This window comes from Chaetomium fimeti (genome assembly GCF_033439085.1).
Source record: "Chaetomium fimeti strain CBS 168.71 chromosome Unknown B0H64scaffold_4, whole genome shotgun sequence".
Lineage (NCBI taxonomy): Eukaryota > Fungi > Ascomycota > Sordariomycetes > Sordariales > Chaetomiaceae > Chaetomium > Chaetomium fimeti.
Window position 1 is genome coordinate 1,706,141 of NW_026944332.1, and position 26,771 is coordinate 1,732,911.

At 57.2% G+C, this 26,771-nt stretch overlaps 8 protein-coding genes across 8 annotated transcripts; 2 read left to right on the top strand and 6 right to left on the bottom strand.

The window, feature by feature from the left end:
• Nucleotides 1-337: 337 nt before the first annotated feature.
• B0H64DRAFT_460134 (XPC-binding domain-containing protein) lies at nucleotides 338-2,440 on the bottom strand (the record flags this gene model as incomplete). Its single annotated transcript, XM_062807463.1, has 7 exons — nucleotides 338-1,399; nucleotides 1,462-1,791; nucleotides 1,852-1,931; nucleotides 1,994-2,066; nucleotides 2,154-2,186; nucleotides 2,249-2,296; nucleotides 2,423-2,440. The coding sequence occupies 7 exons, from the start codon at nucleotides 2,438-2,440 to the stop codon at nucleotides 758-760; spliced, it is 1,224 nt and encodes a 407-aa protein (XP_062659163.1). The 3' UTR covers nucleotides 338-757.
• An 809-nt stretch (nucleotides 2,441-3,249) lies between these two features.
• B0H64DRAFT_150845 (uncharacterized protein) lies at nucleotides 3,250-5,089 on the bottom strand. The gene has a single exon (XM_062798432.1). The coding sequence runs from the start codon at nucleotides 4,833-4,835 to the stop codon at nucleotides 3,339-3,341; it is 1,497 nt and encodes a 498-aa protein (XP_062659164.1). The 5' UTR covers nucleotides 4,836-5,089; the 3' UTR covers nucleotides 3,250-3,338.
• Nucleotides 5,077-6,582, bottom strand: B0H64DRAFT_150752 (uncharacterized protein). The gene has a single exon (XM_062798431.1). The coding sequence runs from the start codon at nucleotides 6,324-6,326 to the stop codon at nucleotides 5,319-5,321; it is 1,008 nt and encodes a 335-aa protein (XP_062659165.1). The 5' UTR covers nucleotides 6,327-6,582; the 3' UTR covers nucleotides 5,077-5,318.
• Nucleotides 6,583-10,155: 3,573 nt separating this feature from the next.
• On the bottom strand, nucleotides 10,156-11,309 carry B0H64DRAFT_417303 (uncharacterized protein; the record flags this gene model as incomplete). The annotated part of the gene is made up of 3 exons (XM_062805235.1): nucleotides 10,156-11,006; nucleotides 11,095-11,209; nucleotides 11,280-11,309. The coding sequence occupies 3 exons, from the start codon at nucleotides 11,307-11,309 to the stop codon at nucleotides 10,156-10,158; spliced, it is 996 nt and encodes a 331-aa protein (XP_062659166.1).
• Nucleotides 11,310-14,404: 3,095 nt separating this feature from the next.
• B0H64DRAFT_150930 (methyltransferase-like protein) lies at nucleotides 14,405-18,022 on the top strand. The gene is made up of 3 exons (XM_062798433.1): nucleotides 14,405-14,984; nucleotides 15,067-16,658; nucleotides 16,707-18,022. The coding sequence occupies exons 1-3, from the start codon at nucleotides 14,588-14,590 to the stop codon at nucleotides 17,535-17,537; spliced, it is 2,820 nt and encodes a 939-aa protein (XP_062659167.1). The 5' UTR covers nucleotides 14,405-14,587; the 3' UTR covers nucleotides 17,538-18,022.
• Nucleotides 18,023-18,475: 453 nt separating this feature from the next.
• On the bottom strand, nucleotides 18,476-20,528 carry B0H64DRAFT_150949 (aminotransferase class-III-domain-containing protein). Its single transcript, XM_062798434.1, has one exon. The coding sequence runs from the start codon at nucleotides 20,113-20,115 to the stop codon at nucleotides 18,586-18,588; it is 1,530 nt and encodes a 509-aa protein (XP_062659168.1). The 5' UTR covers nucleotides 20,116-20,528; the 3' UTR covers nucleotides 18,476-18,585.
• A 1,094-nt stretch (nucleotides 20,529-21,622) lies between these two features.
• Nucleotides 21,623-22,595, bottom strand: B0H64DRAFT_417306 (uncharacterized protein; the record flags this gene model as incomplete). Its single annotated transcript, XM_062805236.1, has 2 exons — nucleotides 21,623-21,951; nucleotides 22,007-22,595. The coding sequence occupies 2 exons, from the start codon at nucleotides 22,593-22,595 to the stop codon at nucleotides 21,623-21,625; spliced, it is 918 nt and encodes a 305-aa protein (XP_062659169.1).
• A 1,705-nt stretch (nucleotides 22,596-24,300) lies between these two features.
• Nucleotides 24,301-26,275, top strand: B0H64DRAFT_474575 (CTLH/CRA C-terminal to lish motif domain-containing protein). Its single transcript, XM_062808063.1, has 2 exons — nucleotides 24,301-24,583; nucleotides 24,651-26,275. The coding sequence occupies exons 1-2, from the start codon at nucleotides 24,533-24,535 to the stop codon at nucleotides 25,911-25,913; spliced, it is 1,314 nt and encodes a 437-aa protein (XP_062659170.1). The 5' UTR covers nucleotides 24,301-24,532; the 3' UTR covers nucleotides 25,914-26,275.
• The last annotated feature ends 496 nt before the right edge of the window (nucleotides 26,276-26,771 follow it).

A 26,771-nucleotide genomic window follows, 5' to 3' on the forward strand; every position in this document is an offset into this window, starting at 1 on the left:
GGGTCGCGGTGCATTACGAGGCGGGATCTGTCCGCCCTTGGGGTTGGGGTTGGTTTACCACAAAAAGCGGGAGGCGGGAGGCGGAACCCCACGACACGGCAATGGATTATATTGATACCCTTTTCACGTCATAAAGGAGGCAGCGCTCGAAGCTTGAGCCAAAGGAGCCGGGGAGCTAGCGAAAACTGAGATCAGGATGCATGTTGCGGATTAGGGACATTCATTCGGTTGCCCCACGTACGTCCACAACGCAACTGTTAGTTATGTGAACTAAACGCAGATACATATATGCCCCAACAAGGCAATGAAGGCAGCACTACGCAAAGCTCACTCGATAGGCTCAAAATTCATCGATTGATTCCTAGATACAAGTCCTGTAATTTGCGAGCCATCCCTGCCACACCCGTGGCGTCACTTCACCGGCTCCATCCCTCCCCTACATTGCGAACCGGGCGTTATTATCCCCATTCAGTATGATGGCTCAAGCCTGCGGCAGCCATCCATCGATTTAGCAACTGCCGCCATATGCTTGTGTAGGGCGACGTAAATGGTGTATCGTTTCGTAGCCATCGCCAACGAAGCCCCGTTTCCATATTCTCATGCCAACCGATTCCCGACTCATCTCGCCATGAGAACCGAACCCTAGCTAGAACGTCTAGCCCAAATTCCCATATCGCATCCAGATCTCCACGACAAGCCGCAAAGGCCGGGAATCACAACCTTTCCGCCCAGAACTCCGAAATGATGATAGAAAAATTCAAGGCATGTTAACATCCTCGTCGTCATCGGGTTGATCAAAGAGGAAATTCGCTGCCAGCTCTTCGTTCTTATCGCAAGCAAAGTAGGCCTGAATCGCCTGGTCTTGTGTGAAACCCAGACGAGTAAGCCTCTCGATGGCGTCGCGTTCTTCCTCCGTCACAGAGATCTGGTGGGCCCCAGGGGGGAGCGGCGCGTCGTCATCACCACCCGACTCGCTAAGGAGGGAGAGAAACTGATCGGGGTTCTGAGCGATCAGCTGGGCAAGCTGGGGGTTGCCGGCACCAAGCTGCTGAAGAATGGGCTCCAGCATTTGGGGTTGCTGTTGAACCACTTGACGAAGCTGCTGGAACTGTGCGTTGGCACGGAGCCATTCGAGGTTACCCAGACCCTGACCACCGGCGGCGGCGGCGGCGGCAGCGGCAGCAGCGGCGCCCGCACCGGCAGCGGCACCCGCGCCAGCTCCACTAGCACCGCGTGTGCCAGAGCCACCACGGCCTTGTTGGGCAGCAAGATCGAACAGATTTACGTTGCCATCGTCATCGCCGCCAGCACCAGCTGGTGCTGCCGGTGCGGGGGAGGCGGCAGCTGGGGCATCCTGACGAGCTGCAGCGGCGGGTTGTTGGAGGTGGTCAGGAATGCCCTTATAGACAGTTAGCTACTAACCCCTGCAGCGACGCCAACTCAACCCAAAACAGAACATACGGTCAAAAGGTACTCCACGGCGCGGTCGGGGTTGTAGAACGCAGCGCGCATAGCAGCATCGATTTGCGCCCGCTCGAAGCCCATGGCCTCCATGTTGGCAATAGCCTCAGCACGCTGCTGGCCCGTGGCCAGAGCATTGGGGTCGCTGGGAGCCGCCTCGGGGGCGGCAGCCCGGTTCGGGGTTGGTGTAGCGGGCGCGGCTGCAGCGGCACCGGAAGTATGCGCAGGTGCGGCCGGGGGAGCTGGAGTAGAACTTTGCGCCGGAGCGGGGGTAGCGGGGACTGCGGATGATGAAGCCTCGGGAGCTGGCGCAGGCTTCGGCTCCTTGGGCTGGATTGAACTTTGTCAGCTCCGATAAACTGTTGGCGTTTCTGGCTACTCTCCACTTACCTTGTTCACCACGCAAACGACAAAACCCTTCTCTTCAATCTTGTATGTCTCAACGGTGTCTTCATCCTTGAGAATTTTGCCTAAAACGCTAGGTAAGCTGACAGCTCGTGCCGAGAGCAGAGCACGGAAACTCGTTACATACCGCTATAAATGAGCTTTTGGAGCTTGGGGTCCCAGCCCCGCTGTTCGGAAATCCTTTGCTTGACAGCAGAAATCTAAATTCCTGTCAGTGTCTAGCTCGAGAGCGGAGGTCCCAAGATTATGGTGGCCCGGTGAGCTGTCCGAGAGCTGCCGTTGTATACGGTGGTGAATGCCGTGGTAAATGCGGTTGTCGGCTCGGTAGCGTCATAGTGGCGGGGCGATAGCTCGGATGGAGGCAGGAAGAGGGGTAACCTACAAGGTCGGTCGGCTCGACATCGAGCACGAACTTCTGCTGTTTGAGATCCTAATGCGGGCGGCCATGAATTAGCATCGGCTTAGAGCGATCATTAACATGCGAAGAGGAGCTGAAAAGGAGGGGTTGGGGTTTTGGGCAAGAGCGGCCAGCTCTAGGTAGTCGGGTCCAACAAACCTTAAACGTCACCTTCATGATGGGCAACGTGGTGACACCGGCAGCTGGAATCCTCTAATTCGTTCGGTAGATGATTTGCGATGGCGGTTAATCGAGAGGTTTCGAAGACGGTACCGATGGTTCTACGATACTGCAGAAGCCCAGGCTGTTGTATGTTGTGACTGACTCCGTGGCAAGATGGAGGAAGGCAGCAAACGACTGTTGAGAAACCGCAGAGGGCCAAGTTAGGTTGGAGCAAGGTGGGGAATTGGGGGGCACGCGGCCGCTGTCGCCTAGCAGCAGTGCACATGCCCCACTCCCCTGGGGGCGAGCCTTGCCTGGGTTCAAGCTGATGGCTTCGCCAAGCCAACCCTATTTCTCAACGACGCCAAAACATCGCCGTTCACCAATCGACTCGCGACGAATCAGATGTGATTCAACAGTGTTTTGAGATCGTCCGTAATGGCTAATGGCATCCATAGATCACAACGGACTCTCCCAAGCTGCCCTCCAAGCTCCTTGGTAGCATGTATTTTTCTTATCTTCATTTGTCTTTGCTTTCGCTCTCTTTATTTCACGCATTTGAGGGGTAGGGGCATATGTACTGGAGGAACCGACATATTTTGTTACCGATCGGCGGTGATTGGTTTAGGTAGCCAAAGTTGTCTATTCTCTAGGTCATCTCCAAACTCCAGAACGTCGTCCAGTGACGAAACGTCCTTCTCTTTCCTTTCCCCATTTCCCGTTTTCCTATCTTAATCCAACGCCATCGCTAAGTATCAATCATCATTTGGTATCTTCCCCCCAAACCTCGAGACGTTCGCTCGACCACCCCAAACTCAAAAACAAAAGAAAAACGGATGCCTATAGACCTTGTGCTGGTCCCATAGCATCATGGTCATAACTCGTCATATTCTAGGGAAACTTGATGCCAAGATCATGCGGAAGCCTGTTGCTCAGCTTCGGACAGAATTTGACTCTCGCCAGACGAGTCGGCCTGACGACTCTTGTAAGCAGTCAAGCTCGACGTCGACCCAGCATTGAGGATATAGTCCGGAATCGGCGGCGTCATCTTCCGCTCCGTGTCTGCGGCGGCGCTAGCAGCACCGACCACCACAGCCTCGTCCTCCTCGCGCAGCTCCGGCGAACTACTATCGGCCCTCCGGCGGCCGACGAACGACTCGCAGGAGCCGGCGCGGCTGAGGGGGCTGGGCACGGGCGGGAGGCTCTCGCTGCGCAGGCGGCGGATGCTCTGGATGCTGCGGATGCTCTGCTTGTCGGAGATGACCTGGCCCGCGTTGGGCGCCGCGACGACGACCGTCCCGGGGGTGGCGCTCGGCGGCGCGGGCGAGTCGGACCGGAAGAGCGGGTGGATGTGCGCCTCGCTGTGCGACTCCTGCTGCGTGAAGGCCACCCGCTGCGCCTGGATCGCCCGCGTCGAGACCGGGCTGTAGCTGCGGCTCCTCCGCCTCGCCCGCGGCGGTTCGAGCATGTCCAGCGCCGTGCCCGGGCTGGGGCTCCTGCTGGTCGTCGGGCTGGCGGGGATGGTCTCGAGGAAGCGGCTGTGCGGCGGTGACGAGGATTCCAATACTGTCTGGCGGGTCTCCGGGTCCACGGCGGATGTGTCCCAGGAGTCGAAGCCCACTTCGGTCGAGCGGGATTGGCGTTCTTGCGAAGCAGGCAGGTCAAGAGAAGCAGGCCGGTGAGTGGATCGGCGACTGGACCGGCGGCTAAGAGACAACAAATGCGTCTTAGACGTGATGGGTCGGATGGCGTTCGAGAGGGAAGACCGAGCTGAGGCTGTTGTCTCTACCGCCGAGCGGTCGCCGCTTGATCCGGGAGGAGTCGGAGAGTCGAAGGAGGCACTCCCGCGGTCCTTGGCTGAGGTCGGGGTTGTCTCATGGTAGGGTACCGTCTTGATACGAGGGCCCAGCTTGTTGCCCTGTTCGGCTTGGGCCGATTCGTCCGGTCGACGTCCGAGTGCTCTCCCAACGAGAAAGTGGAAAATGAAAAAGACAAGCTGTGTCGCGAATGCCAACCCCAACGCAACCGAACCTCCCACCAAGAAATCCCCCACCCTCCACCCCAAAATGGTGCTCAGAGGGTCATCGACAACCCGGCTGAGGCAGACGAGATTCGCCAGCGACACAGCCGAAGCAACTGCGCACAACGCCAAACCCGCGCCGAACCATACCGTCCTAAACCCCTTCGAACGGGCACTCGGAGCCCATGGCGCGACGTGCGAGAGACTGAGGAATGGCACAGCAACAAAAATGACGGCCTCGAAGAGCGCCGCAACGATAGCCGTCGTCCTCACTGACGGCGCCCGATCCGCGGGCGATCGAGCAAGGATGATGTGGATGCCCAGGATGGCGGACGTCGGGAAGAATGCAACCGCGCCCAGCGCAGCCGGGACCTTGCGGGGAATCGCCATATCCCCGGGGTTGCCAGAACGCCGGAAAACCTGGGGTAACCGAGAAGAGAGTGAGACCGGCCTAATCGAATCGAGTGTGGCGGGACGGAATGTATCGGTCCACGTCGTTGGTGCTTTGGATCTGCTCGCAAACGGCGTCTGCGGCCAACCGCCTGGAATGTTCGTCCCGATGCCGGCTTCTCCACCCGTTACTTTCCCTTTTCCGACACCCAAACAATAGGCCTCTTTCCAACAAGCCCGGTTACCGTTCCCGGGATTCGGGTACCTGCAAGTGCCGGCTTGCGCTCTGCTGTCTCTGGCGGGCCGGAAACGTGCGTTCGAGCTCCTGATCCGCAGGGCCGGCAACGTGATGGGATACGACGTTACTCTGGTCGATGGTGAAGGAGAAAGCGGCGAAACGATTCCAGCGATGGCGTGTGATGCGAAGAAAGCTCCCCGGTCAACAAGTGTTGCAGGGCGTCGCCGATATAAGCGGGGTGTTGTTTAGCAGCCGTGTTCATGAGACTGGGTCACTGGGTTTGGCGCCGAGACAATGGCATTCCAAGACTTATGCCGTCTTGTAAAGCGGAGGAAACCCGGCGTTGGGCTACACACAGTCGTTCCTGAACGAATGGTTGGATGAGAAGGCCGAAGGCGAAAAGAAGGTGAGGTTGCGGCGGCCGTGTTATCAGGCCGTCCGATATCCGGGTTTGTGTACTTCGGATGGGGTGTGTATGTTTGGATATGTGGATGTGTCTGATGTGTGCGAGTGTTCTGCTGACAGCTGACAGGTGGCTTCTCTTGGCCAAGACAGGAGGTTGAAACGAAGGATACCTGACTGCTTGTTAGGAGACAGATGGGAAAACGAACGACCTGAGAGAATGACAATGGTGAGAATTCGACAAAAACAAAAACTGGGGTTCGCCCGGCCGTCTGGATGTGGGCTCCCCGGCTAAATGTAGCAACGGCAGACAAGAACGCGTCCGGATCGCGTGGAGCCCTCCTCCTGGGGGCCATTGTTGTTCGTCCAGCCCCGAACCTGCAGGTTGGGATGCTGTGCCCTGCTGGGCGTTCTGGACGGCATGGTTGTGGACACTGGAAGGGGTGTGAGTGACATTGGACGGAGCGGCGGGCTCCAGTGCAGGGGTATCCCCTTGTTGAGGTTGCGTGCTCAAATCGCTCGGGCCCCGACCGAAACAAGGGGATTCCAGGCGTCCGGCCAAGCGAGGAGGGGCTTGGGTGCTTGGCCAGAAAGAAGCAAGGGAGGGCAGATCGAGGCCGATCCGGCACGATGAGAGCGCCTTGTTTGATGGCGATATCTTGGTGTCGCATGCGAGTGTCTTTTTGACACCCAACATGTGCTTCAGACAATTTGTTTGTGTTGATTCCGATCCGGATCCTCCAGGGACGGAATTGTTGGGTGGGATTTCCTCGGTCACTCCAATCAGCGCCGAGGTGTGGTTGGTTCATCCCGACCACGACCGGCGAGTTTCGAACGGTTGGTGACGGCATCTATCAAGTGTATCACTGTGTGTATCCCGCACCATTGGTCAACTTGGCGAATGGAGGACAAGATTGGATACCGCAGTCCAACAGTTGTACAACGTAGGTAGCCAACGCGAGACGAAGCCGCACCTCAACTATCGACCATCAACTACCGCCAGGCATGCGGCGCGTCGGACAAATCATCTCTCATTTCCACCCAAGAGACGAATCGCAGTGGGCGCACAGGAGGCATTGTAATCTGTACGTCAGCTCCATCCTGTCGGGGACTGTGCATATATTAACTGGAACCCCCTCCTTCTCCATTCGTTCGCCTTCCAATGCGCGCAGAATCTGAAGCGCGATCTTGCTTTTTTGAAGGGCAAGTATGCCTCGACCCCACTGCTTCGGAACTTCCATCATTCTTGACCCTCGTCCGAATTGTCAGTCAACTGCGCCGCAACTCATCCTCTCACAATTGAACGGATCAATCCCGGGTCCCTTTCCAGACATGTGATTGTTTTGATTTCGCCAGTTGGGTTTCAACTGCTCGCAAACATGCCTCGAGCCGCTCCAACATCCCCTCCGACCTGATTTGGAAACAGCTCCGTCAACAACGGCTTCGATACATGGATCTTCCCTCTTTTCTTCCAGAAACACCGGTCAAAGAGATGCCAAGACACCAACTCGATCGATGTGGAGAACCTCATCCAAAACAGTGTAGTACCGTGTAAACGACCCTGCTCTCATCCGTGCTCTGTCATCACAATTGCAATGATTCCGGGAGAACCGAGAAGAAAACTCATAAACCTTGTTGCGCTGGCAATGAGCCCTGCTCCCTAGACAGGGGATTACTTTATAAACCGAGTATTTTGGGAGTCACATGACGGGATAGGGGGAGGAGGTCTGAGAACCTTTCTCCCCTTCAACCACAGTGCGATCGGACAGATGGTGAAACAAAACGAACTGTACACCACCTGCTCGGGATTAGCGCCGGTTACGCTGACGCAGGTACCAAAACGTTTGCCGATGCGGCCCCACACCGGGCTGACTGCCACCTGGTTAGGGCAGCCCGATACAACGGCTCAACCTTCCAAGAATAGTTGACCCCTCCAGTTTCACGCAGCCTTTGGAGTTGGGACGCTCGGCTCGAAGTTCTCTTCGCGGCAGTTGCGAAGGGCTGAACGGCACTTGGAAGGAGACATCAAAACAGTCCACCCATCTCTCCAGAAGATCCAAGCAGCTAGGCAACCACGTCGCCAAGCAATCGTGGGATTCAACGCGTACAAAGTTCAGAGGCCGTCGCGGTCGCAGCGCAGCGACTCAGCCGCACACCCATAATTCTTGATTCGCCAATTCCTTCTCTCCCGCGTCCAAGAAAGAATCCTCTTCCGAACCGCCCGCCGTCCCGACGGGAGTTCAGTGCGAAGGTGTCGAAGGTGTCGAGGGTGGGTAATTTCGCAACCCTTGGGTCGGAGTGTTTCCGGGGAACACACAGACCTCGAGCCACCAATTGCCGCCTCCGTCGGCTTCTTTCACGCAGAGTTTTTTTTCTTCTTCCCTGTGGTCTGACATGCAGACAAGCCCCCTCCTTCTCTCCCACAATTCATTTCCCAGCCTGCAGCTGTCGACAGGCCAGGTCCTTGTCGCTGTCAGCTGCTGACGACAGGTATGCACGAGGCCTGGCCGGCCTGAGGCATTTCTTTTGGTTTCCTTCCCTCTGCGTTGTCTTGCTCCGCTCTCCTCGCGGTCTGGACGCCGGCCAAACCTGCCCGGCTGTGGTCCGAACCATGGTTGCTCGTGGAGTTCTGCGGCTTATTTTCTCATCATCGTTACATCACGGCCGAAGAGATCGCTGTTGGGAATCGTGTCCGTCTCGTTTGGGAAGGAGACCGCGCGGACGTTCCGGTCTCGGGCCCCACAGGTCGGGTTCGAAAAGAAGACGGATCTGTGATGCTCCGAGGCACGTCGACGCAGCAGTCATATTGGGCTTCTTCAGCGAGCGTCGGGAGGTCGGGTATGAGGTGGTCATTGCTCACGGCTTCGGCTTTCCCTAGCGCTGGTTTCACTTTTCTTTTCGGCTCGGTTTGCGGCCTGAAGCTTGTGTGCTCGCTGTGGGGCCGCTTCGAACTGAAATTTAAAAATCCACTGGCCAGTGGCAGTGTTGAGTGAGATGGAGTTGTGTTGTTCCGCCGACTTACAGCGAGAAACCCATCTCCGACGCCCTCGGTGTTTGACCAAGTCAAGTTCATCTCCGTGGGCAATCTTGGGACATCGGCTGCTGAGGGGAATCACCGGCAAAGGGAAAAACTACAAGCATGTCAGTGGCATGGCAACGCTGCCTTGCCTATAGTATAGTTTCTCTGATATCACTGCGCTTGCCAGGGTGCTGGAGCTCCATCCCCACTCGGACAATGTTGACGATGTGTTCGCTAAAGGGGACCTGATGCTCAAAGGGAGCGAGGCACTCACGGGTCGGTTCACGTGACCTGAAATGACGCCCGACCAAGATGGTGTTATGTGAGATAACCCAAAAAGAACGCTATTCGTTCTAAAGAACACATATATAGGTAGCTTTTTTATGTGGCTGGTTTATTTGGCCTGGTTTTCTCTTGACGATTTGGTTGGTCGTGTTTCTGCTGCTTGACCTCATTCTTGGCCAGAGTGTCCGTGGTAAATTCCTAAGATATTAATGACTTGGTAAGAACGAAAGAGCGAAACATCGAACAAAAATGGCACACAAAGAGGTCTATGGGGGCTAAGCGGATGGTCTTTCGCACTGCAACGTCGCTGTCAAGGATGACGATTTGGAAACATTAATTGGAGAAACATCATTGATTAGATACTATCAACTCCCAAATTAGTCTTCAATTTGAAGAAAGCTGCGTAGTCCGTGACAACGAGTAACCGCCTCAGCAAGACTCAAGCACTATACTAGGCGCGCGTTGCCGCTTAGAGAATATTAATATTATCGTTTTTCTCTCCCGAACATGACCCGTCCCATGTAGGTAGGATTGCAGATGAACGGAACTACCTATACTTCCCCACAACAAACATAGATCGAGAAAATTGATAGGTCCCCAAGTCTTGAGGCAGAATGAAACGGTACATAGATATGAGACTCCAAAATGTCTCTGCCAATATGCATTACAATTACCACACTAGCCCCCAGCCTGTGATGATCCAACCCCACCCCTTGATCTCGGTACAGTTATCTTACAACCCCAATACGCGCACTTTTCCGCTGCTCTAGCCGCTGGTTGGGCGGACAACACTCTATAGGCAACCAATGCTGCACCATAGGCCGTGTCATTATACACCAATCATGAAAAGAGCTGGGAAACGTCAAACATAGTAAATATAAGCAGAGCAATCCCAATAACGGCTATGGCGAGAGGCCATGCCTGGTAAGAAAGGAATGACAGTTATAAGAAGGGGAAAAAAAAGTGAAGTCGATGGTCTCTCTCTCAGGCCGTCTAAAATCGTGGTCGATTCGTCAAAAACATGTAGTGTCGTGCTGTGCCATGTAATGTTCCTAGCCGTTCGTCCGTGTCGTACGGCATAAGGTACGTTGGGGGAAATCGTAGATGGCGGTTACTCGGCCGTTACATTGTCGTGCTTTCGTGCTGTCGTTCTGTCGTGCCGCCATGCCGGGTTGCTTGGCTTCCAGGCGTCAGGCTGTCAAGTAAGCTCCGGTATGCAAGGGAAACGCAGTGTATCGCTCCGGTGAGAAATGAAAGGACGGACAAAAACTCCTTGTCTTGTATACTGTGGGTATAGTTCGGTCAAACGGAAGGAAAGAGAAGTAGGTGTTGCCCCGGGCCTGTTGATGACGAGTGGCGGTGCTGGACAGGCTGAATTATGTCTGAATCGGCCCGGTCGTCGTTGGCTGGCTTTCGTTCTTCACCGGCTCCGGGGCGCTTGGTGGAGGGGTCGCTGTGAAGCGCCGCGGTTCTGCGGACGCACCGCGCGCCAACTCTCTCGGGGGCGGGAGTGGGCTCCGTGGGCGAGGTAAAATTGGTGCGAAAGATGATGGGGGACGTTCTCGCGCCGGGGGCTCAGAGCCATGGACCTGGTAATAGTCGCGACGAGAGGTCTCCTCCCGCCAGTTCTGGTATTCTGCTCCCGCCCCTGGCACTGCTGGCAACCTGGCGGCAGGTTCTGCGGCTGGTACACTTTGTGGTGGCCGGGGCGCAATCTCAGGCAACCCTTTCTTGGCTCGCTTGGGATCGGGAGGCCCCTGAACTGGTGACCGCTGCGCCGCCGGGGCCGGCAAGCGCGGGCTGTGCGGTTGAGGAGCGAAGGCGGGGGACGACGGGTGCGGGGCGGGCGTGATATTCTGGTACGTTGATACCTGCCACGCGCTCTGAGCTGACTTCGGAGGACGTCCGCGTTTGCGGGCTGTCGGGGCCGGATTGTACGGCGAGGCTGAGACAGACGGAGTGGGAGCTGGAAGGCTCGCTGGGAAACCGTTCGGCCGCGGTTGGATATTCACTGGCTGCGCTCCTGAAGCGGGCTGCTGGGCGTTGGGCCCCAGCGGAAACCCGCGCGGAGACACCTCACCTGGGGACGCAATGGCCTGCCTTTTGTTGGGGCCGTAATCGGAAAGATCGCCCAGTGACTGCCGCTTTAGCGGCGATATCAAAGGTGGTGGCATCGGCGTGTTGAACATGGTCTCTGCTGCATGGAGACACTGGCTCATGTTGCGCCCTGCGATCGCAAGTTAGGGAGGGGCTAATTATTGTGTATTTCTTTACCAAGCTCGGAATCTCGACATGGCAGTCACGGCACCACTTACCTCCAGGGAGCTGCATATGCAGCCAATTTGGCTGAATATCGTGCGACTTGACCAAGTGAATGAGAACGCCGACGTCGACGTCGCTCAGCTTGATCATCTCGGCGAGAATGAAGCGCTGCATATCACAGGTAAGATTCGTGAAGAGCAGAAGCGGGGGTTGAACGACGTGTGGTGTGGTAACGCACCTTTTCGGTATCATTAAGGACAGACTCCATAACTAGGATCGGCTCCCCGATGCCGTGGAAGGGAATAAAGACGAAGAAGTGAAGAAGCGTGTCATAAGGTGGCGGTAGTCGTGTATTCGTTCATTTGACGGGGCGCGGGTGTGATGAGTCGGCGAAAGAGGGAACCGCTCGTGATGTCGGGCTCCCGGTCGTGGTAGTAGTAGCGGTAGTAGCAGCAGTAGCAGCAGGTGCGGTGGCGAAGCTGTAGCAGGTAGGGCAAGGCCACTGTTTATAATTTATGACGGAGAGAAGCTTGGAAGGAGTCTGGTGATTGCCTACAGCGCGCACTTCCTGCATGGGCGAAAGGAAAGCTGGAATGACTGAATGACGGACTAGGTAGGGAATAAACGAGTATCGAGATCCGCCCAAGGCGAGACCGTCAGCGCAGGAGTGCCGCCCGGGGTAAAGACAACATCGGGGGTCAAACTTCAGGAAGCTCGCAGGCCGGGAATTCGAGTGGTTGACAAGTCATGGGCGGATCTGACAAAGGGCGGCAAAGACACGCGAGCCGTCCGAAGCGCGCGTCTTCCGGTACGGAGAGGCCTGAACGTTGCAAACAAGCGACCAGCGTCCCACCGAAACCCACTGGCCCTGCCCTGCACACACTTTGGTCGGGTGCTGCTGCCCGGTTGCCCCAAGCTTTCGGAGCCCCGGCCCACAATCGGGTGTTTGATTCCTGGGCAGCGAGCATTCACTCCCCCCTTTTTTTTCCTCTTTCCCTCCTCCTGCATCAGGACAAGAGATGCACGAGGCGGCACTGAATCATCGCCACACTTCCTCCTGAATCAACACCCCCGATGTAGCAGATGATCAGCCGCCCCAAAACTCCCATGTCTTTAGCCCGCCATGGTCGTCGCGTATTTCTGCCCCTCTGTAATTTTTTTTGGGTCCGTTTGGGTATCTCACAGACCATACAGCTGCAGCCAGAAGATCACTTGACTGCTCAGGTGGCTAATAGCGTGCGCCGGGCCGGGGCGAGGTGGTGTGGACATCAACGCAGCCTGTCTTCCTGCGTAAAATGAGAATTGTCGACAAGCCAAAGACAGAAAAGACCAGTCGCCCGTCAAGCACATTATTCCAGCGGCCTGTATGACCAGCCAGTGATGAGAAGGGAGCGATTGCTGTCCTGTCCGCCCCAACCCGGAAACACCATCCGTGGTTGCGAGGAATGGGATGGGCCCTCCGCACGGCTCTCGGCGAGCCCGCAGGCTTTCCGGCTCCATCCATCCATGAGGGGACGGCCACACACCTCCGCCATCTCTGAATGCGACTCGTTCCCACCGACCGTTGAGGCGAGCGCGGCGGGCAACCCGGACTGAAACAGACGCCTTCCGAGACTGGAGACGCGCGTGGAGAGGAATGTCCGATTTCGTCCTCCTAGCTCGGCAGCCACTGCCCAGCTCTGCTGCAGGCCGGAAGGAGGGCATCAGCGGCTCGCGACTTGCTGGATCCATGCAGCTCTGCAGACAGAATCGGTTGATGAATGGGCGGACCATCTGCACCTTGGAGCGACGTGCAGCTGCACATGTGACCCCCCAGTGCGCCTGCCCCGCGATGATAGGGTGCGGCAGTCTGGGGAAGGTGCCCCTCAGATTTCGGCCTGATCAAGAGCCCAATCTCGGTCCGCGCCTGCCCTCGTTGTTGACATCTCTAGAGGGAGGCCGAGACATCGGCCGCGGTCTCGACTGGAGGTTATCTCTGGCTGTCGCACCAAGAGACCAGAGGTGAAGTCGACGCTTTTTCAAAGACTCAGCGCAATTGGCTCTGGCCGGCGCTGGAGGTCAGAAGGGGTACCCACCAGCCTGAGGTGGGAGCGGCCCATTCAGGCGGCCCATTGGACGCATCGGTGAGGAATCCTCACCAATGACAGCAACCGGAGTGCCAGTCGAGCATCAGACAGGCCCTCGGAGATCGATTCGTTCTCGTGGAAGAGCCGCAACGCTTGATCTTGGTGGGTCCATGTTGTTTAAGTGGCTTGGGGATGCTTTCACTAGCATCATCTGCGTGCTGTATGAAACGTGTGGAGTTTTTCCTGAAATCGTCGACAACAAGGTGCCCTCTCAGGTCTTTAAATGCCTTTGGGCTCTGCCTTGGGCTCCGCTCCACCCGCCTCCTGCACGATGAGCTGGCACCGGACCGCGGGGACTATTTCCAGGTTCCTTCGGGTTACAAGCTATATAAAGGGCTGTTTTGGACTGGACCGTTATGCCGTTATGCCAGACATCGTTCCCGGTTGCCAATCCATGCACACCGCTCCGATCCGCCTGCAAGGTTCCGGGCGAGATGGCATGACGGAACTACCGTGGAATTTCCTCTTGGCCCAAACGAGCTGATTCAAACACCCGCCAACTACAGATTACTTGGCTGGGTGCCGGGCGGATTAACTTTGTGGCTTTGTCTTGAGGGGGGCTCACTTACACAAAGAAAAGCATCATTTAGATACCTAATTTACCTAAATAAGCCTCTGGATTCACAGTGACATAAGCTAGACGACTCAAGGGCGGGTGTCCGAGAGATTGGGTGCATGGTAGTTATCTGTCTATTAATTAAATTGTCCTTATCGTGGTTGGAGTACTGTACAACTTGATGCTTGAGTTACGTGACCTTCTCTCAAGCTCGATGCTGCCGGATAGAACCCGCAACCGGAGTGCCACAAGACCTGACCCGGCGGGATGCCGAGGCGGAATATGATCGGACCGGACAACTAGTGGGGCTCTTCTTCCGCGGGTATGGCTCCACCTCTGAATATCGGAGGCAAGTGGGATTGGCGTCGCGCTGGACCCATGTCGAAAGCCCAGACATGGGACGCGATCTTTGAGAATACCGCAAATCCAGCACCACAACTTCAATTGGTAATCGGCCGTGGGATAAGGACTCGTCTTGCTATGAAGGGCAAGGAGCATCAGACTGTCTAGTCTCGGGATGCGGTGGAATTCGTGGCTTCTGCTTGCGCTTTAGATCGCTTTGGACCCGCCTGTCGATTTTGGCGTTGTCAGTGCCATGTCGCATGCTCAGCGCGCAGCAGAATAGCTTCCTCCTCCCTCACTCCATCGCCTCCGTCTTTCTTCTCCCGCGAACTCTCCCCAACTCTCTCCCACAACCTCCCGTCGGCATTTCGCGTTGCCCTCATGTGCCTCGTTCCCCGCACTACCGACAACACCCCTTTTCGTTCCTGTGCAAAACGCTCGTTTTTGCCCGCGCCAGCGTCCTCATTCCGACCCTAATTCTCGATTCGCTCCTCCGCGCGCGACGCTCGCCGTCTGGTTGCCATGGAGGGAAGCAATCGTGCTCCGGGCACGGTGGCGGGGTCAGGGACTGAAGAGAGGCCAAAATCCAATGGGTCCAGGTTAAAAAGGGAGGACGCGAGCGATTCAACAAGCCTAAACGGCACCAAAACCGATACCCGGCCATCCAGCATGTCGCCCGACGACGCAAATTCTGCCACTGACGGCACATCGATCCCTGAGAATGGAATCGCGCCGAAGTTATCGCGCAAGTCGTCACAGAAGCTGTCTCGGAGCCCGCCGCCACTGTTCGACCATCTCCCTGATGCCACCGAGAATGCCTGCAGTACATTTCAGGTGATCAACGATTGCCTCTATGGCTCTAAGAACATGGGCTCGTCGGATCACGACGCGCTAGACTGCGACTGTGCTGAAGAATGGCGTAAGTTAGCCTCCTCGATGCCCCCATCCTCGTCGCTGGGTGACGCGCCCCTGCTAACACCCTGATTTCCCCCACCCCGCAGATGACAGTCAGAACCATGCCTGCGGCGAAGATTCGGATTGCATCAATCGGGCGACGAAAATCGAGTGCGTTAACGGCGACTGCAATTGCGGAGAGGGCTGCCAGAACCAACGGTTTCAGCGCAAGCAGTACGCCAACGTCTCGGTCATCAAGACTGAGAAGAAAGGGTTCGGCCTGCGGACAGATGCCGACTTGCAGGCCAACGACTTTGTGTTCGAGTATGTTGGCGAGGTCATCAACGAGCCGACTTTCCGCAACCGGACGGTCAAGTACGACAAGGAGGGCATCAAGCACTTCTATTTCATGTCGCTGACCAAAAGCGAGTTTGTCGATGCCACCAAGAAGGGGAACCTGGGTAGGTTTTGCAACCACTCGTGCAATCCGAACTGCTACGTGGACAAATGGGTGGTTGGCGACAAGCTGCGCATGGGCATTTTTGCCACCCGCGCGATTCAGGCTGGCGAGGAGCTCGTGTTTAACTACAACGTCGACCGGTATGGCGCCGACCCGCAACCCTGCTATTGCGGGGAGTCGAACTGCGTCGGCTTCATCGGCGGCAAGACCCAGACTGAGCGGGCCACGAAACTGCCGCTTGCGACGATTGAAGCGCTCGGCATCGACGATGGCGACAGTTGGGACACGGCGGTTGCCAAGAAGCCCCGCAAGAAGAAGGCCCAGGAGGACGATGAGGAGTATGTCAACAGCGTGCAACCCCGCGCCCTGGACGAGGACGGCGTCAACAAGGTCATGGCAACTCTCATGCAGTGCAAGGAGAAGTGGATTGCCGTTAAACTGCTTTCACGGCTCCAGGCTACCGAAGACGAGCATCTCCGCCATAGAGTCGTGAGGATGCACGGTTACCAGATCCTGAAGAGCACCCTCAACACCTTCAAGGAGGACACCAATGTCGTCCTACAGATCCTCGACATTTTATACCAGCTTCCGAGGATCACGAAAAACAAAATCTCAGATTCCAAAGTTGAAGGGGCAGTGCAGCCGCTGGCCTCGGCAGCGCACGAAGAGGTCGCCTTCGCTGCGAAGCGACTGCTTGACGAATGGAGCAAATTGGAGACGGCCTACCGGATCCCGCGCAAGAAGCACGACCATACAGGGCCAATCCCCGGCAACTCATTTGAGGAAGAGCGGCGCAACAAGGACCGCGAGGAGCCGACAAAGCCCGCCGACCCCTTTGCCAACGTCGTGATCCCGACAGGCCCCCGCAGCACCATCCCACAGCGAAACGCCAATTTCTTCACCGGGCAACAGCGGCCCCGGAAACCACCAACCAATCTGCCGGCCGGCTGGTTTGTCAACACTGACAAGACCGGCCGCTATTACTTTTACGATGCGACCGGCAAGACGCAATGGCAGCGTCCCCTCACCCCCGCCATCGAAACCCCGAAGGCGTCGGCCAAGGCGCAGCAGGATCAGAAGGCTCTGCAGAGCATCATTGATAGTTTAACCAAGGAGCCAACGCCGCGGCACTCGGCAGGCCACACACCACAACGGTCTACCACACCGGCAACCGAGCCAAAGAAGGACAAGTGGCGTTCCCTGCCGGTCGAGAAACAGATGAAGATCTACGAGAACACGGTGAGTTCGTCCATGTTGGCCTCTGCGGCTGTGTGCTAATTAGACTAGCTTTTCCCTCACGTCAAGCATGTGGTGGACAGGTTCCACGGCAAACTGCCCAAGGAGGAACTGAAAAAGTTCGCCCGCGAGGTTAACAAGAAGCTTGTCGCCTCGGATTACAAGAACAACCGGGTCGAGGACCCGACATCCATCCCGCCCAAGCAGGCGAAGAAGGTCCGGAAGTATGCTCACGACTTTTTCGACCGCGCCGTCGCCAAGTACACCGAACACGAGAAGAAGAAGGCTCGTCACCCAGGAAAGCCTATCCCCGGAGAGGCACTACTCCAATCGAACGACGCCCCGAGCTCGACCGCGACCCCGGCCAAGGACGACGCAATAATGTCCGACTTGGAAGCCGACGCCAGCCCCAGCAGCTCCGCAGGCCGCAAGCGCAAGCGCGACGGCGAGGACGAGCACGACGACCAGGCCGAGTCGCCCGGAGCGCCCCCCTCCGAGACACCGTCGGTCAAGCGCGTCAAGGAGTACGATGCCGAGGCCGAGGCCGAGGCCGAAGCCGAACCCACCACGATCCCGTCCCCGCCGACCCCGCCGCCTCCGCCCGCGGATACCCCGCCGACCGAGGAGGACCGGTCGATGCGCGAGCAGGAGGAGGCCCTCATGCGCGAGAACGAGGAGGCCCAGCGGCTCGAGGACGAGGCACAGGCCGAAGAGGACGGGAAGGTGGTTCGCACTAATGGCGCGGCCGCTGCCGTCACCGTGCCGGTGAACAGGCGGCCCAGTGGCGGGTCGGGGGTGGATGCTATGGAGATAGACACGGATCAGCCACCGCAGCAGCAGCAGCAGCAGCAGCAGGAGCAGCGGGCCGTGCTGGGTCACTGAGGCCTACCTCGCTCGCTTGCTTCATTCATGCCGGAGGGCGGGAAGTGGGATTGCGTCTGCCGAGGACGTGCGCACAATACTACGTATATTTAATTGTCCGGGGGTCCTTTAATGGCAACAAAACAGGAAGGCAGGCAGGCAGGCAGACAGACTCAGAGTCGGTCCCGGGATTGCGCCACGCAGCGCAAGGGAGACGGCAGAGGAGGACGGGAGAAGATTTGTTTCATACGACGGCGGAGGATACGATACGATACCTACTACATATTCTAGTTTTCACCCCTTTGTTTTTCTAGACGGAGGCTCTTTTCTTCTCTTTCTCTCTCTCCAGGGCAAGGTGGTGGTGGGAGGGATTATACTTGACTTGCTCCTTTTTCTTCCTTCCAAAAATAACGTGGGGGGTGGGGAGCGGGGGGGCGCTGGTTCCGGTCCGTTGTTGGCGGCGGAGCCGGGAGGGAGGTGGTTACCAGCAACAAATGGCATTAGCATTCTATGGGGCATTCGGGGCGTCGCATATGTGGGTGTAGGTTGTTTGTTGCATTTGCTTGGTGCAGCGTGGATTGGTTTTTGTTCATGTATATCGTTCCGACAACCCACCACCCCTGCCTCTGATCCAGCAGGGGTGGTGAGGTGGATGTACGTATGGGAGCTGGGGAAGAGCAGCTGAGGCTTCTAGCTGGGTTCTTGGGGCAAAACGGTGCGAGCGCTGTGTACGTATAGGAGGATGGGTGGAGGGGGGTGGTAGGCTGGTTGGTATATAATATATGAGGACTGGAAGCAAGCGGATGAGACCATTCTAGTAGGACCCTGGACGGGTAATCACACGGCATGTGAGGTGCCTACAAATTACAACACACCTCATAAAGGCTTGAGGGTTGAACTGGGTGGAAAAGGCATCTTGAATGCGCACACATACCCGTAACTTTTGGAGCGAGCTCGTTTAATCCCCGTCACCCCGTTTAATTCCAGTTCGATGCACCAGTCTGGTGGCCCCCAGTTCAATGCAGTTTCAGGCCACTACCCGAGCATAAATCTACACACCACCTACCACCTACCACGACTTGACAATCTTCTCCAGCACCTCCACCAAGATATCCGCATGCTTCTCCTCGAAAATCAGCATCGGCCTCAACCTGACCGCGCTCTGCCCACTCCCACCAATATTCACCCCCAACTTCTTGGCCGCGGCCAAGAACTGGTCCCGCCGCGGGTTATCAAACGCAATGAAGGTCCCCATGCCCTTCCCCCTCAGGTTCTCAAACTCGCCCGGGTATTTCGCCGCCAGCCCCTCCAGCTTGCCAAACAGGTAGTTCCCCACCTTCTCGGTATGCCTCACCAGGTCATGCTTCTCGACCTCGTCGATGATGGCCCTGAACAGCAGGGCGCGGGCGGGGTCGCCCATCCAGGTGTTGAACTGGCGGTAGGGCTTGTTGGGGCGCAGGGCCGGGTCGCCGAAGTAGTACCCCGCGGTCTGGGCCTTCTTGCTGAAGGTGACCATGTCGGGCGGGTGGGGGAGGTCCCAGTGCTCGTGGGCCCAGAAGCGGCCCGTGGCGCCCACCCCCGTCTGCACCTCGTCCACGATCAGCAGCACCCCGTGCCGCCGCGTCACCTCGCGCAGCCCGCGGAAGAAGCTCGCCGTCGCGTGGTTGTCGCCCCCCTCCGACTGGATCGGCTCGACTACCACCGCGCACGGCGGCACGTGGTAGGTTGTCAGCAGCCGCTCGACCTCGTCGAGGGCAGCGCGCTCCGCGGCGGCGTTCTCGGCCGCGTGTTGGTCGAGCGGGTATTTGAGCTGCGGGAAGGTGGCCTGCGGCCAGTCGAAGGCGGGGATGTCGAGCTTGTGGATGGGTTTGGAGCGGGTGGTGGAGAGGGAGCCGAAGAGGCGGCCGTGGAAGCCCGTCTTGAAGGAGAGGATGGAGAGCTGGGAGGCGCCCGGAGATTGGTTGTTCATGGCCGAGTTCATCTCTTCTTCGGTGAACTCGACGTTGGGCCCTCCCCTCTCGCGCTGGCGGCGCCACATGAAGGCGGCTTTGTAGGCGGTCTCGTTGGCGTCGGACCCGGCCATGGCGGTGAATACCTGGTTGAGACCCCTTGGGGCGACCTTGAGGATGCCGGACTTGAGGATGTCGGCCCACTCGGTGGGGGGGAAGTTGCCCAGGGCGGGTCGGTTGATGATGCCGTTGATCATGTCATCGCTCTGGGCGGCCTTGCGTAGAGCCGGGTTATTGTACCCTAGCGGGATGGAGGCGATCTGGGCGTACACATCCAACAACACATTGCCGTCCGGGTCAGCAATGTAGTTGCCCACGCTCTTCGTGTAGTCGGTGAGCATGTTTAGGCTGCGCGTATCGAAGACCTCGTCGAGCTCGGCGATGGCAGCCTTGGACTTGGGGCCGGGAATCTCGGTCTTGACCGAAGGGCCCTCAGGCTCCCAGGAGGGGTAGAAGGACGACATGGTGCGGGTCGAGGCAGTGAACCGGCGACGGGATTCGAGAGACCCAACAACGGGCCTGGCAACTCGGGGGGAGGATACGGCGCGCAGGAGACCGTTGCTGCCCCGGAGCGCTCTGCACGCCGACATGGTTGGCGCCCTTTATACTTTATAGAGCACCAGAGGAGGTACTATACGTGTGCTGGCCCTGATAGGTCTTTGCTGTTTGTCCCACACACGCAGATGCTCGATTGTAACTCAATTGAGGGGAACAACGTGTACTCGGATGAGCCAATCGATCGAGATGCACTCGCGGGATGTTGACCTTCTTTTATTTCGAGGTGCTCGGGGGACTGCAGAAGCCACGGCATGGAGGAAACCCCAATCAACGGAGGACCCTGATGGATATCGCCGGCTTATATTCATCCAGTCCCACTGCGTGCATTCGGTCTGGCTGGGCCCTGTCAAGGGTTCAGTTGCCATGATTCGGGTGCGGGGAAGCTGCAGTGCGACAGGGAGAGCTCCAGGAAGCCGCGGTCGCTGTATCAATTACGTCAGTGCTTGGGTCGTTGAAAGAATGGAGGTCAAGGCCATGGAAGGAAACACCCAATGGTCCTCTTCAATTCAATTAATTCATGAATATACCAATCAATTGGATCCGAACTCCGTCTCCTACACAGAGAATGATGATGGCTTTTGTGGATTTTGACTCCTATCACTGATCACCTCCAGGCCAAGTACCCACGACGACGGATCTGGATGTTTGAGCGAGGTGCGTGCTCAACCAGTCGGAGAACATCGCAGATGTCAGCTGCCCTCCGCCCCCGGGGCCCGGCGGGGTCTGGACGCCGCTCTTATCAACGCCTTGTTGCATCCGAAGCGGCCATAGACAAAGCCCGGCCCGCGATCGGAAGAGATCAGCCCCCCCCGCCGTTCCATCGCCCAGCCCGACGTGCAGTGGCTGGTTTGTCTGTGGTGAGACCGACGACACAATCCCGAAGGAGACCGATGTGGCAGATGTGGTAACTAAGGCACAAAGAATGCTACGGATTGCCCATATGAGAATCCCGAGTGGGTCCCGAACAAGCGGTGTGTGTCCGTCGGCATCAAACAATATTTCATTACGCTCGTGTAGAGGAGGTGAGTCCTCCTCCCGTCACAAAACTCGACCAACCCCAACGTCCCATGTAGTAGACCACGGACGAGAGTGTACATCAACTGCAACCAGCCAAACCTCCAACGCCCACGCCCACACCCCATCGACGCCTATCGTCGCTAGTTCCCGACAAAAGAAACGAGGGCAGCCAAAAAGGCCACCCACAAAACCGAGAAAATTGAAAAACAGTCAAGCGCTAATCTACCGAACTAAGGGGCTACCAGATACTAACGCGCCATCCGCGACGGTGGCCCCAAGGGCGAGTCGCCGAAACCCGAAAGCAAACGAATAGCCATATCCATACAGAAACCATAGGGAACGGTGAGGGGCGGCACCGGGTATACCCCCTCAAGAATCGCAAAAAATCGGTGATCCGAGCCTTCACAGACGGGTTCGACGCGGCGCCGTATTCAGCCGAGCATCGTCGCCAACCGCGGAAACCGTGTGATCTCCCGCTGGGATGGCGGTTCCGTCCAAATGAGCAAGGGCACCATCAAGTGCCTAACTGCTGGATCCGGACTCCTCCTTCTGCTGCGGTAACTGCAGGCCGGCGTTCTGCGCCATCTGCTTCCATGTGTCCAGTTCCCGATAGAGGCGGTCGCACTCTTGCTTGAGCTTGTCGTTGGACTGACTGAGCTCAGCGATCGCCTGCTCTGTGAGCAGCTTCTCCAGCGTCCACTTCTCGATGTTTTGCGTCTCGTTCTCCTTCAACTGAGTGATGAACGATACCGCCCGCTGGAGAATGGACCCCTTGTTCTTCTCGCAACCCGGCACGATCTTGGCTAGCTCGTTGATGCCTTCGTTGATTGTCTCACGGCGACGACGCTCAACTGCGGAGTTGTTAGACGGACTGTCTCGGTATAGCGGAAAAGAATGCTAACTTGCCTTCCTTGTGGTTGTCCTTGCGCATCTTATGCCATTCCTCGGAGCCCACTGCGGGCTTGGCGTTGGGTGGAGCGCTGTAGCGTTGCTCCGGCTGCACTCCGTTTGAGGGCGGTTGTTGGATGGTCGACGGGGGAGGTGGTAATGGGAGGCCATCCGGAGGCGCCTGGTTGACCGAGTGGCTGTTGAAGGTGTTGTCCTCATGGTGCGTCTCTGGCGTTGCCTGATTTGCGAACGCCTCCTCGGTTGATTGGGGAACATGTAGTGATGGGTACATGTTCAGGGCCGCGGCAGCTGTACTTGACGCGTTGGAGGTATCAGTCGCATCGTTGTGGTCAGCAGCGGTAGCCTGGGCGAGAGCGCTAAAGTCGTCCACGTTGACATGGTCGTGGGCAGCCTGCGCAATGCTGACCGTGTCGCCCAAGAAAGTCTGGGTGTCCGATTCCGACACTGACATGGCGGCAGCCGGGGCACCGCGCTTGCTACGACGCGAGTCGGGTGAGGCAGACTCAGTCATCCGCTTCCGCTTCTGGCCGGGGCTCGTTGAGGCCTCGGGCATCTCAGGATGCGGGACGCTAACCGTCGCGGCCATGGCGGGTTGTAGGTTTGTCAATTCTGGAGAGGGTTAGCTTCAGTAAGACGATATAACTGAACACGCTTCCACAACGGTCTTTAATGGCCATCTTGTCGGTTAACCCGGCAGTTGGTTGGGGCTATTCAGCGACAATGGAGCCTTGTCTTGGTGCCTTGGTTCCTGTAAGAGGATGGCGCATCCCGGGTTGCCTACCAGAGGCAACCCACTCATCGCGCATCGCGACAGGGCGCGTAACGCGCAAGTAACAAAAAGAAAGCCGTGAGCAGCAAAAGTATTCCAAAAACAATCCGAGTTCGCCTTTCAGAGTGTGTGCATCGAGTGCATCTTCAGACCAGTGACGGCAAGCCGGTCACGGGCAATTACACACTGATGAAAGCGATGCTGCTTCACACGCATCAGTCCTCTCTCACTTGAGAGGCGGCAACCGCACAGGACTTGTTGCATCGACGGCGTCTCGAGCCACTCGGCCCATGGTGGTTGTACGCCAAAACATGACATGACTTGCGTTGCAAGTGGATTGATATGGCCCCTGCTCTTTCTTGATGGAGATGCGAACCTGGGGATGGGTTTCCTTACTCTCTGTGGTTGGGTCGACGAGCGAGGTCATGTGAAGAACGTGCCCGAAAACGTGACGAGAGCTGGGGAGAGTTAGTCTGGGGCCAGGAGAGAGGGAAAATCAATGCAAAAATCGGCGTGCGTCGATTTAAAAAAGAAATAAGGGGTAGCTAGAAATACAAGCATACCTAGTCTGAATGATGGATAGGTACGCCTTGCTTTTCCGGCGGTTGTTGATGGTTGCTGTTTGAGGAGTCGCGAGAGAGAGGGAGATCATGTGAGCTGAGGCTGGAGGTCAAGGTTAATCAAAGTCGCGGGTCATGGAGGGATCGGGCGCACGGTCCAACACCTTTGCCGAAGCACCCTTTTCTCGGCCTGCATGCACCAGCGATCAGCACCACGACCCACCCCGGTTCGAGCTTCCACTGGCGCCTTTTTAATCTTCTCCCGCGCCAAATCGTTGGACCCTTGAAAAGACGCGAAACCACCAACCAAGCTTGCAGCTTCCTTGCTGGAACTCGCCCGCCGTGCAAAGGGGCTGGCTGGGAGTCGTGTAGTGTTTGGGGCCGTGACCTTGGCTCGTTCATATATATTTCTTGTTATTTTCTGACAGCTAGATCTTTATGATGAGGCTGTTTTACTTTCTAGCACCCGCACTCAACACGAAGGAAGGGCTTGCCCACGCCCTGCACACCATCTCAGATTTCCAACCCCAACAGGCCGGCGGCAGGCCGACGGCAGGGCGATGCGACGCCTTCCCCTCCAGTAGCCGCGCATTATTCCTCGACACCCTCATCATGCTTCTCTCCTCATCTCACTGCCCCACCTGGAAACAACCCCTCATGACGCGAGGGCAGTGAGACAGGCTGGCACATGATTGGACCTCCTGGACATGTCACGAGCCACTCAACCTTCGCCCCAGCGCTTCTCTGTTTTCCCTCTTCTCTTCTGCCTGCTTGTCCGTGAATTTGCTAGTGCGCGAGCTGAGGTGAGGAATGATGGGGGCGAAGGCGGGGGGCATCCATCGATCCATCCTGTGGAACCGATACCCCACCGAAAGGGAAAGTGGGGGTGGCAGGGGTTAGGGTTGTTGGTCTCTCACTCTTGTGACTCTCTCACTGGCCCTGAGTTCTTGTCTCCATCCATCAGCCAAGAGCAAATCGGATAGCTGCCCTCATGCCTTCCCGGCCACTGGGGGACTTTCCCAATCGGCACTAAGTTGGCTGGCTCTTTGGGCCGACTTCATCCGCTTCAACTCGTCTGAGCTGTCGCATACTCCTACCTACAAACCCAAACCAGGCCAACCGCACCTTTTGTACAAAAAAAATATCCGCATGAAATCTTCAGCCCCCTAAGTGGCTGGGAGCAGAATCGCAGCCATGGCGGACCTCGAAGCGGCCAAAATCAACCATGATAATCACTTGCTTCTTGTACGACGACGTCATCGTATCGATTTCTGCTCCGTGCCCTTCTTGCTAACGCCGAACTCTTCTCCAGGATCAACCGTGCTTGCGACTGCCATACGAACTCCTACGCAAGAACTTCCGCTCCGTTCATTATCCCTTCGAGTGGGACTCGACCTCGGTCAAGAACGTCGTCAAAGAAACAGCCAACGGACTGATCAGCGGGAAGGCTACACCGCAAGATGCCGTCAAGAACCTGGATCAGATGCTGGTCAAGATGCGTGGCCTAAAGCGCAAGCTGACGGCCGCTGCCGAGGAAGAGGACCGCCTGTATCGCCAAATGAGCTCTCGTGTTACTCACCTACACGAGCTCGCCGATTTGAACACGGTCGACGACGTTCGGTACGAGGCCTGGTCCCGCCAACGTCTTGACCGCCTCTTGGTTGACTACATGCTCCGGCACGGCTACGATTCATCCGCAATGGCGCTGGCCGACGAGCGGAAAATGCGGGACCTCGTCGACATTGACACATTCGTGGCCATGAGCAAGATCCGCAAGTCCCTCGAGGGCGGCAGCGTCCAGGAAGCACTCACGTGGTGCAACGAGAACAAGAAGGAGCTCCGCAAGATGCAGTCCAACCTTGAGTTTTTGCTACGATGCCAGCAGTACATAGAAATGATGCGCACCGATTCTCCAATCAAGATGGCCGAGGCTATTCACCACGCGAAGAAGTACATCACCCCCTTCACCGACACCTACCCGGTTGAGATAAGCAACATGGCTGGCCTTCTCGCCTACCGCCCGGAGACCATATCCGAACCCTATGCCTCCCTCTATAGCGCCTCCCGCTGGCAGCGACTCGCCGATACATTTGTCGAGGCCCACCTCAAACTCCTCGGCCTACCAATGACTCCCCTCTTACACATCGCCCTCTCATCGGGCCTGTCCGCTCTCAAGACCCCCGCTTGCCACAGCACCCAGCTGCAGGTACCAAGTCAGCCCGAAGAATCCCAACCCGTCAACGGGACTGCGACCACCACGGCCGCCGCCGACTCCAGTGACACTCCCACCGCCGTCCCACACCACCACCACGGCACGGCCTCGCTCACAACGCGCGTCTGCCCAATCTGCTCGACCGAGCTCAACGCCCTCGCCCGCAGCGTGCGCTACGCCCACCACGGCAAGAGCCGCCTTCTCGAGCAGGATCTGGTGCTGCTGCCGAACGGCAGGGTCTACGGGAAGGCCCGCCTCGAAGAATACGCGGCGAAATCGGGCCTGCCCGCGGGTCAAATTAAGGATTTGGTTACCGGGGAGGTGTTTTCGGGGGAGGAGGGGAGGAAGGTTTTCGTTACTTGACGAGGAGCATGGGCATTTTTATGCGGAGGGTACGTTCGGGCGGGGCGACAAGGGCGTGGGTGCATTATCGGCGTTGAATTTGGCTGCCTCTTTGGATTGCTTTATACGGTAGCGGACACGGGCTCGGGCGGCAGACAGTATGGGCATGGTGGGCATGGATTGGGTACGGCGGCGTACACGAGTTTCTATCTCCGCTCCGGTTGGTTTGAATGTGACGAGCGAGGACGTAGGCAAACAGGGCCAGCAGTTAGTACCCAGATAGGTACCAGAGAAACACGAGCGATGAATGAGTCCTCTAAAGGTTGAACGAGGCCGATCTCCTGATAGCAGTACTCCCGGGTACACCTAGGCATGACGGGTACGTGAATAACAAAACGTGCGTTGGCCTCGACTGTAGGAACATAGTACGTGCGAATTTAAATGTACAGAAAAAACAAACAAGCCCACTTGCTGGCTGTTTTACTTGGTTCTTCAGAGTTACAGCCCATCTCTACACAGTACAAATAGGGGTCACCAAGCGAAAACTGCACCCCCTACCCATCAGCACCGTGGATGCGAACCCAGATAGCATATATACATACCAAAGCAAAGGGGCGAAGGAGGCTTGTCTACCATCTCCTCGAAAACCTACCGGGGGATGAAACGGCACAAGTTACTTACGCACATAGATAGGAACGGGGATGGACGAGGAAAGGGGACGGAAGCATCCGAACAACGGCCAACCGATCCGATGTCTCGACACATAACGCAACGGGTAGGACAAGTCAACAACACCTCATTCATGGGAGAGGAAGAGAGCAGAGAGAAAGAGAGAGAAAGACGCGTATGTTATGCTGGGGTATCCGTAGCCCCCGCCGC

Bases quoted from the DNA above. Each gene is read 5' to 3' on its own strand.
- B0H64DRAFT_150845 (XM_062798432.1), bottom strand. From the start codon at position 4,835: ATGGCGATTCCCCGCAAGGTCCCGGCTGCGCTGGGCGCGGTTGCATTC.
- B0H64DRAFT_150752 (XM_062798431.1), bottom strand. From the start codon at position 6,326: ATGCCGTCACCAACCGTTCGAAACTCGCCGGTCGTGGTCGGGATGAAC.
- B0H64DRAFT_150930 (XM_062798433.1), top strand. From the start codon at position 14,588: ATGGAGGGAAGCAATCGTGCTCCGGGCACGGTGGCGGGGTCAGGGACT. The intron at 14,985-15,066 runs GTAAGTTAGCCT...CCCACCCCGCAG, and splicing joins CGACTGTGCTGAAGAATGGC to ATGACAGTCAGAACCATGCC. The intron at 16,659-16,706 runs GTGAGTTCGTCC...TAATTAGACTAG, and splicing joins TGAAGATCTACGAGAACACG to CTTTTCCCTCACGTCAAGCA.
- B0H64DRAFT_150949 (XM_062798434.1), bottom strand. From the start codon at position 20,115: ATGTCGGCGTGCAGAGCGCTCCGGGGCAGCAACGGTCTCCTGCGCGCC.
- B0H64DRAFT_474575 (XM_062808063.1), top strand. From the start codon at position 24,533: ATGGCGGACCTCGAAGCGGCCAAAATCAACCATGATAATCACTTGCTT. The intron at 24,584-24,650 runs GTACGACGACGT...ACTCTTCTCCAG, and splicing joins ATGATAATCACTTGCTTCTT to GATCAACCGTGCTTGCGACT.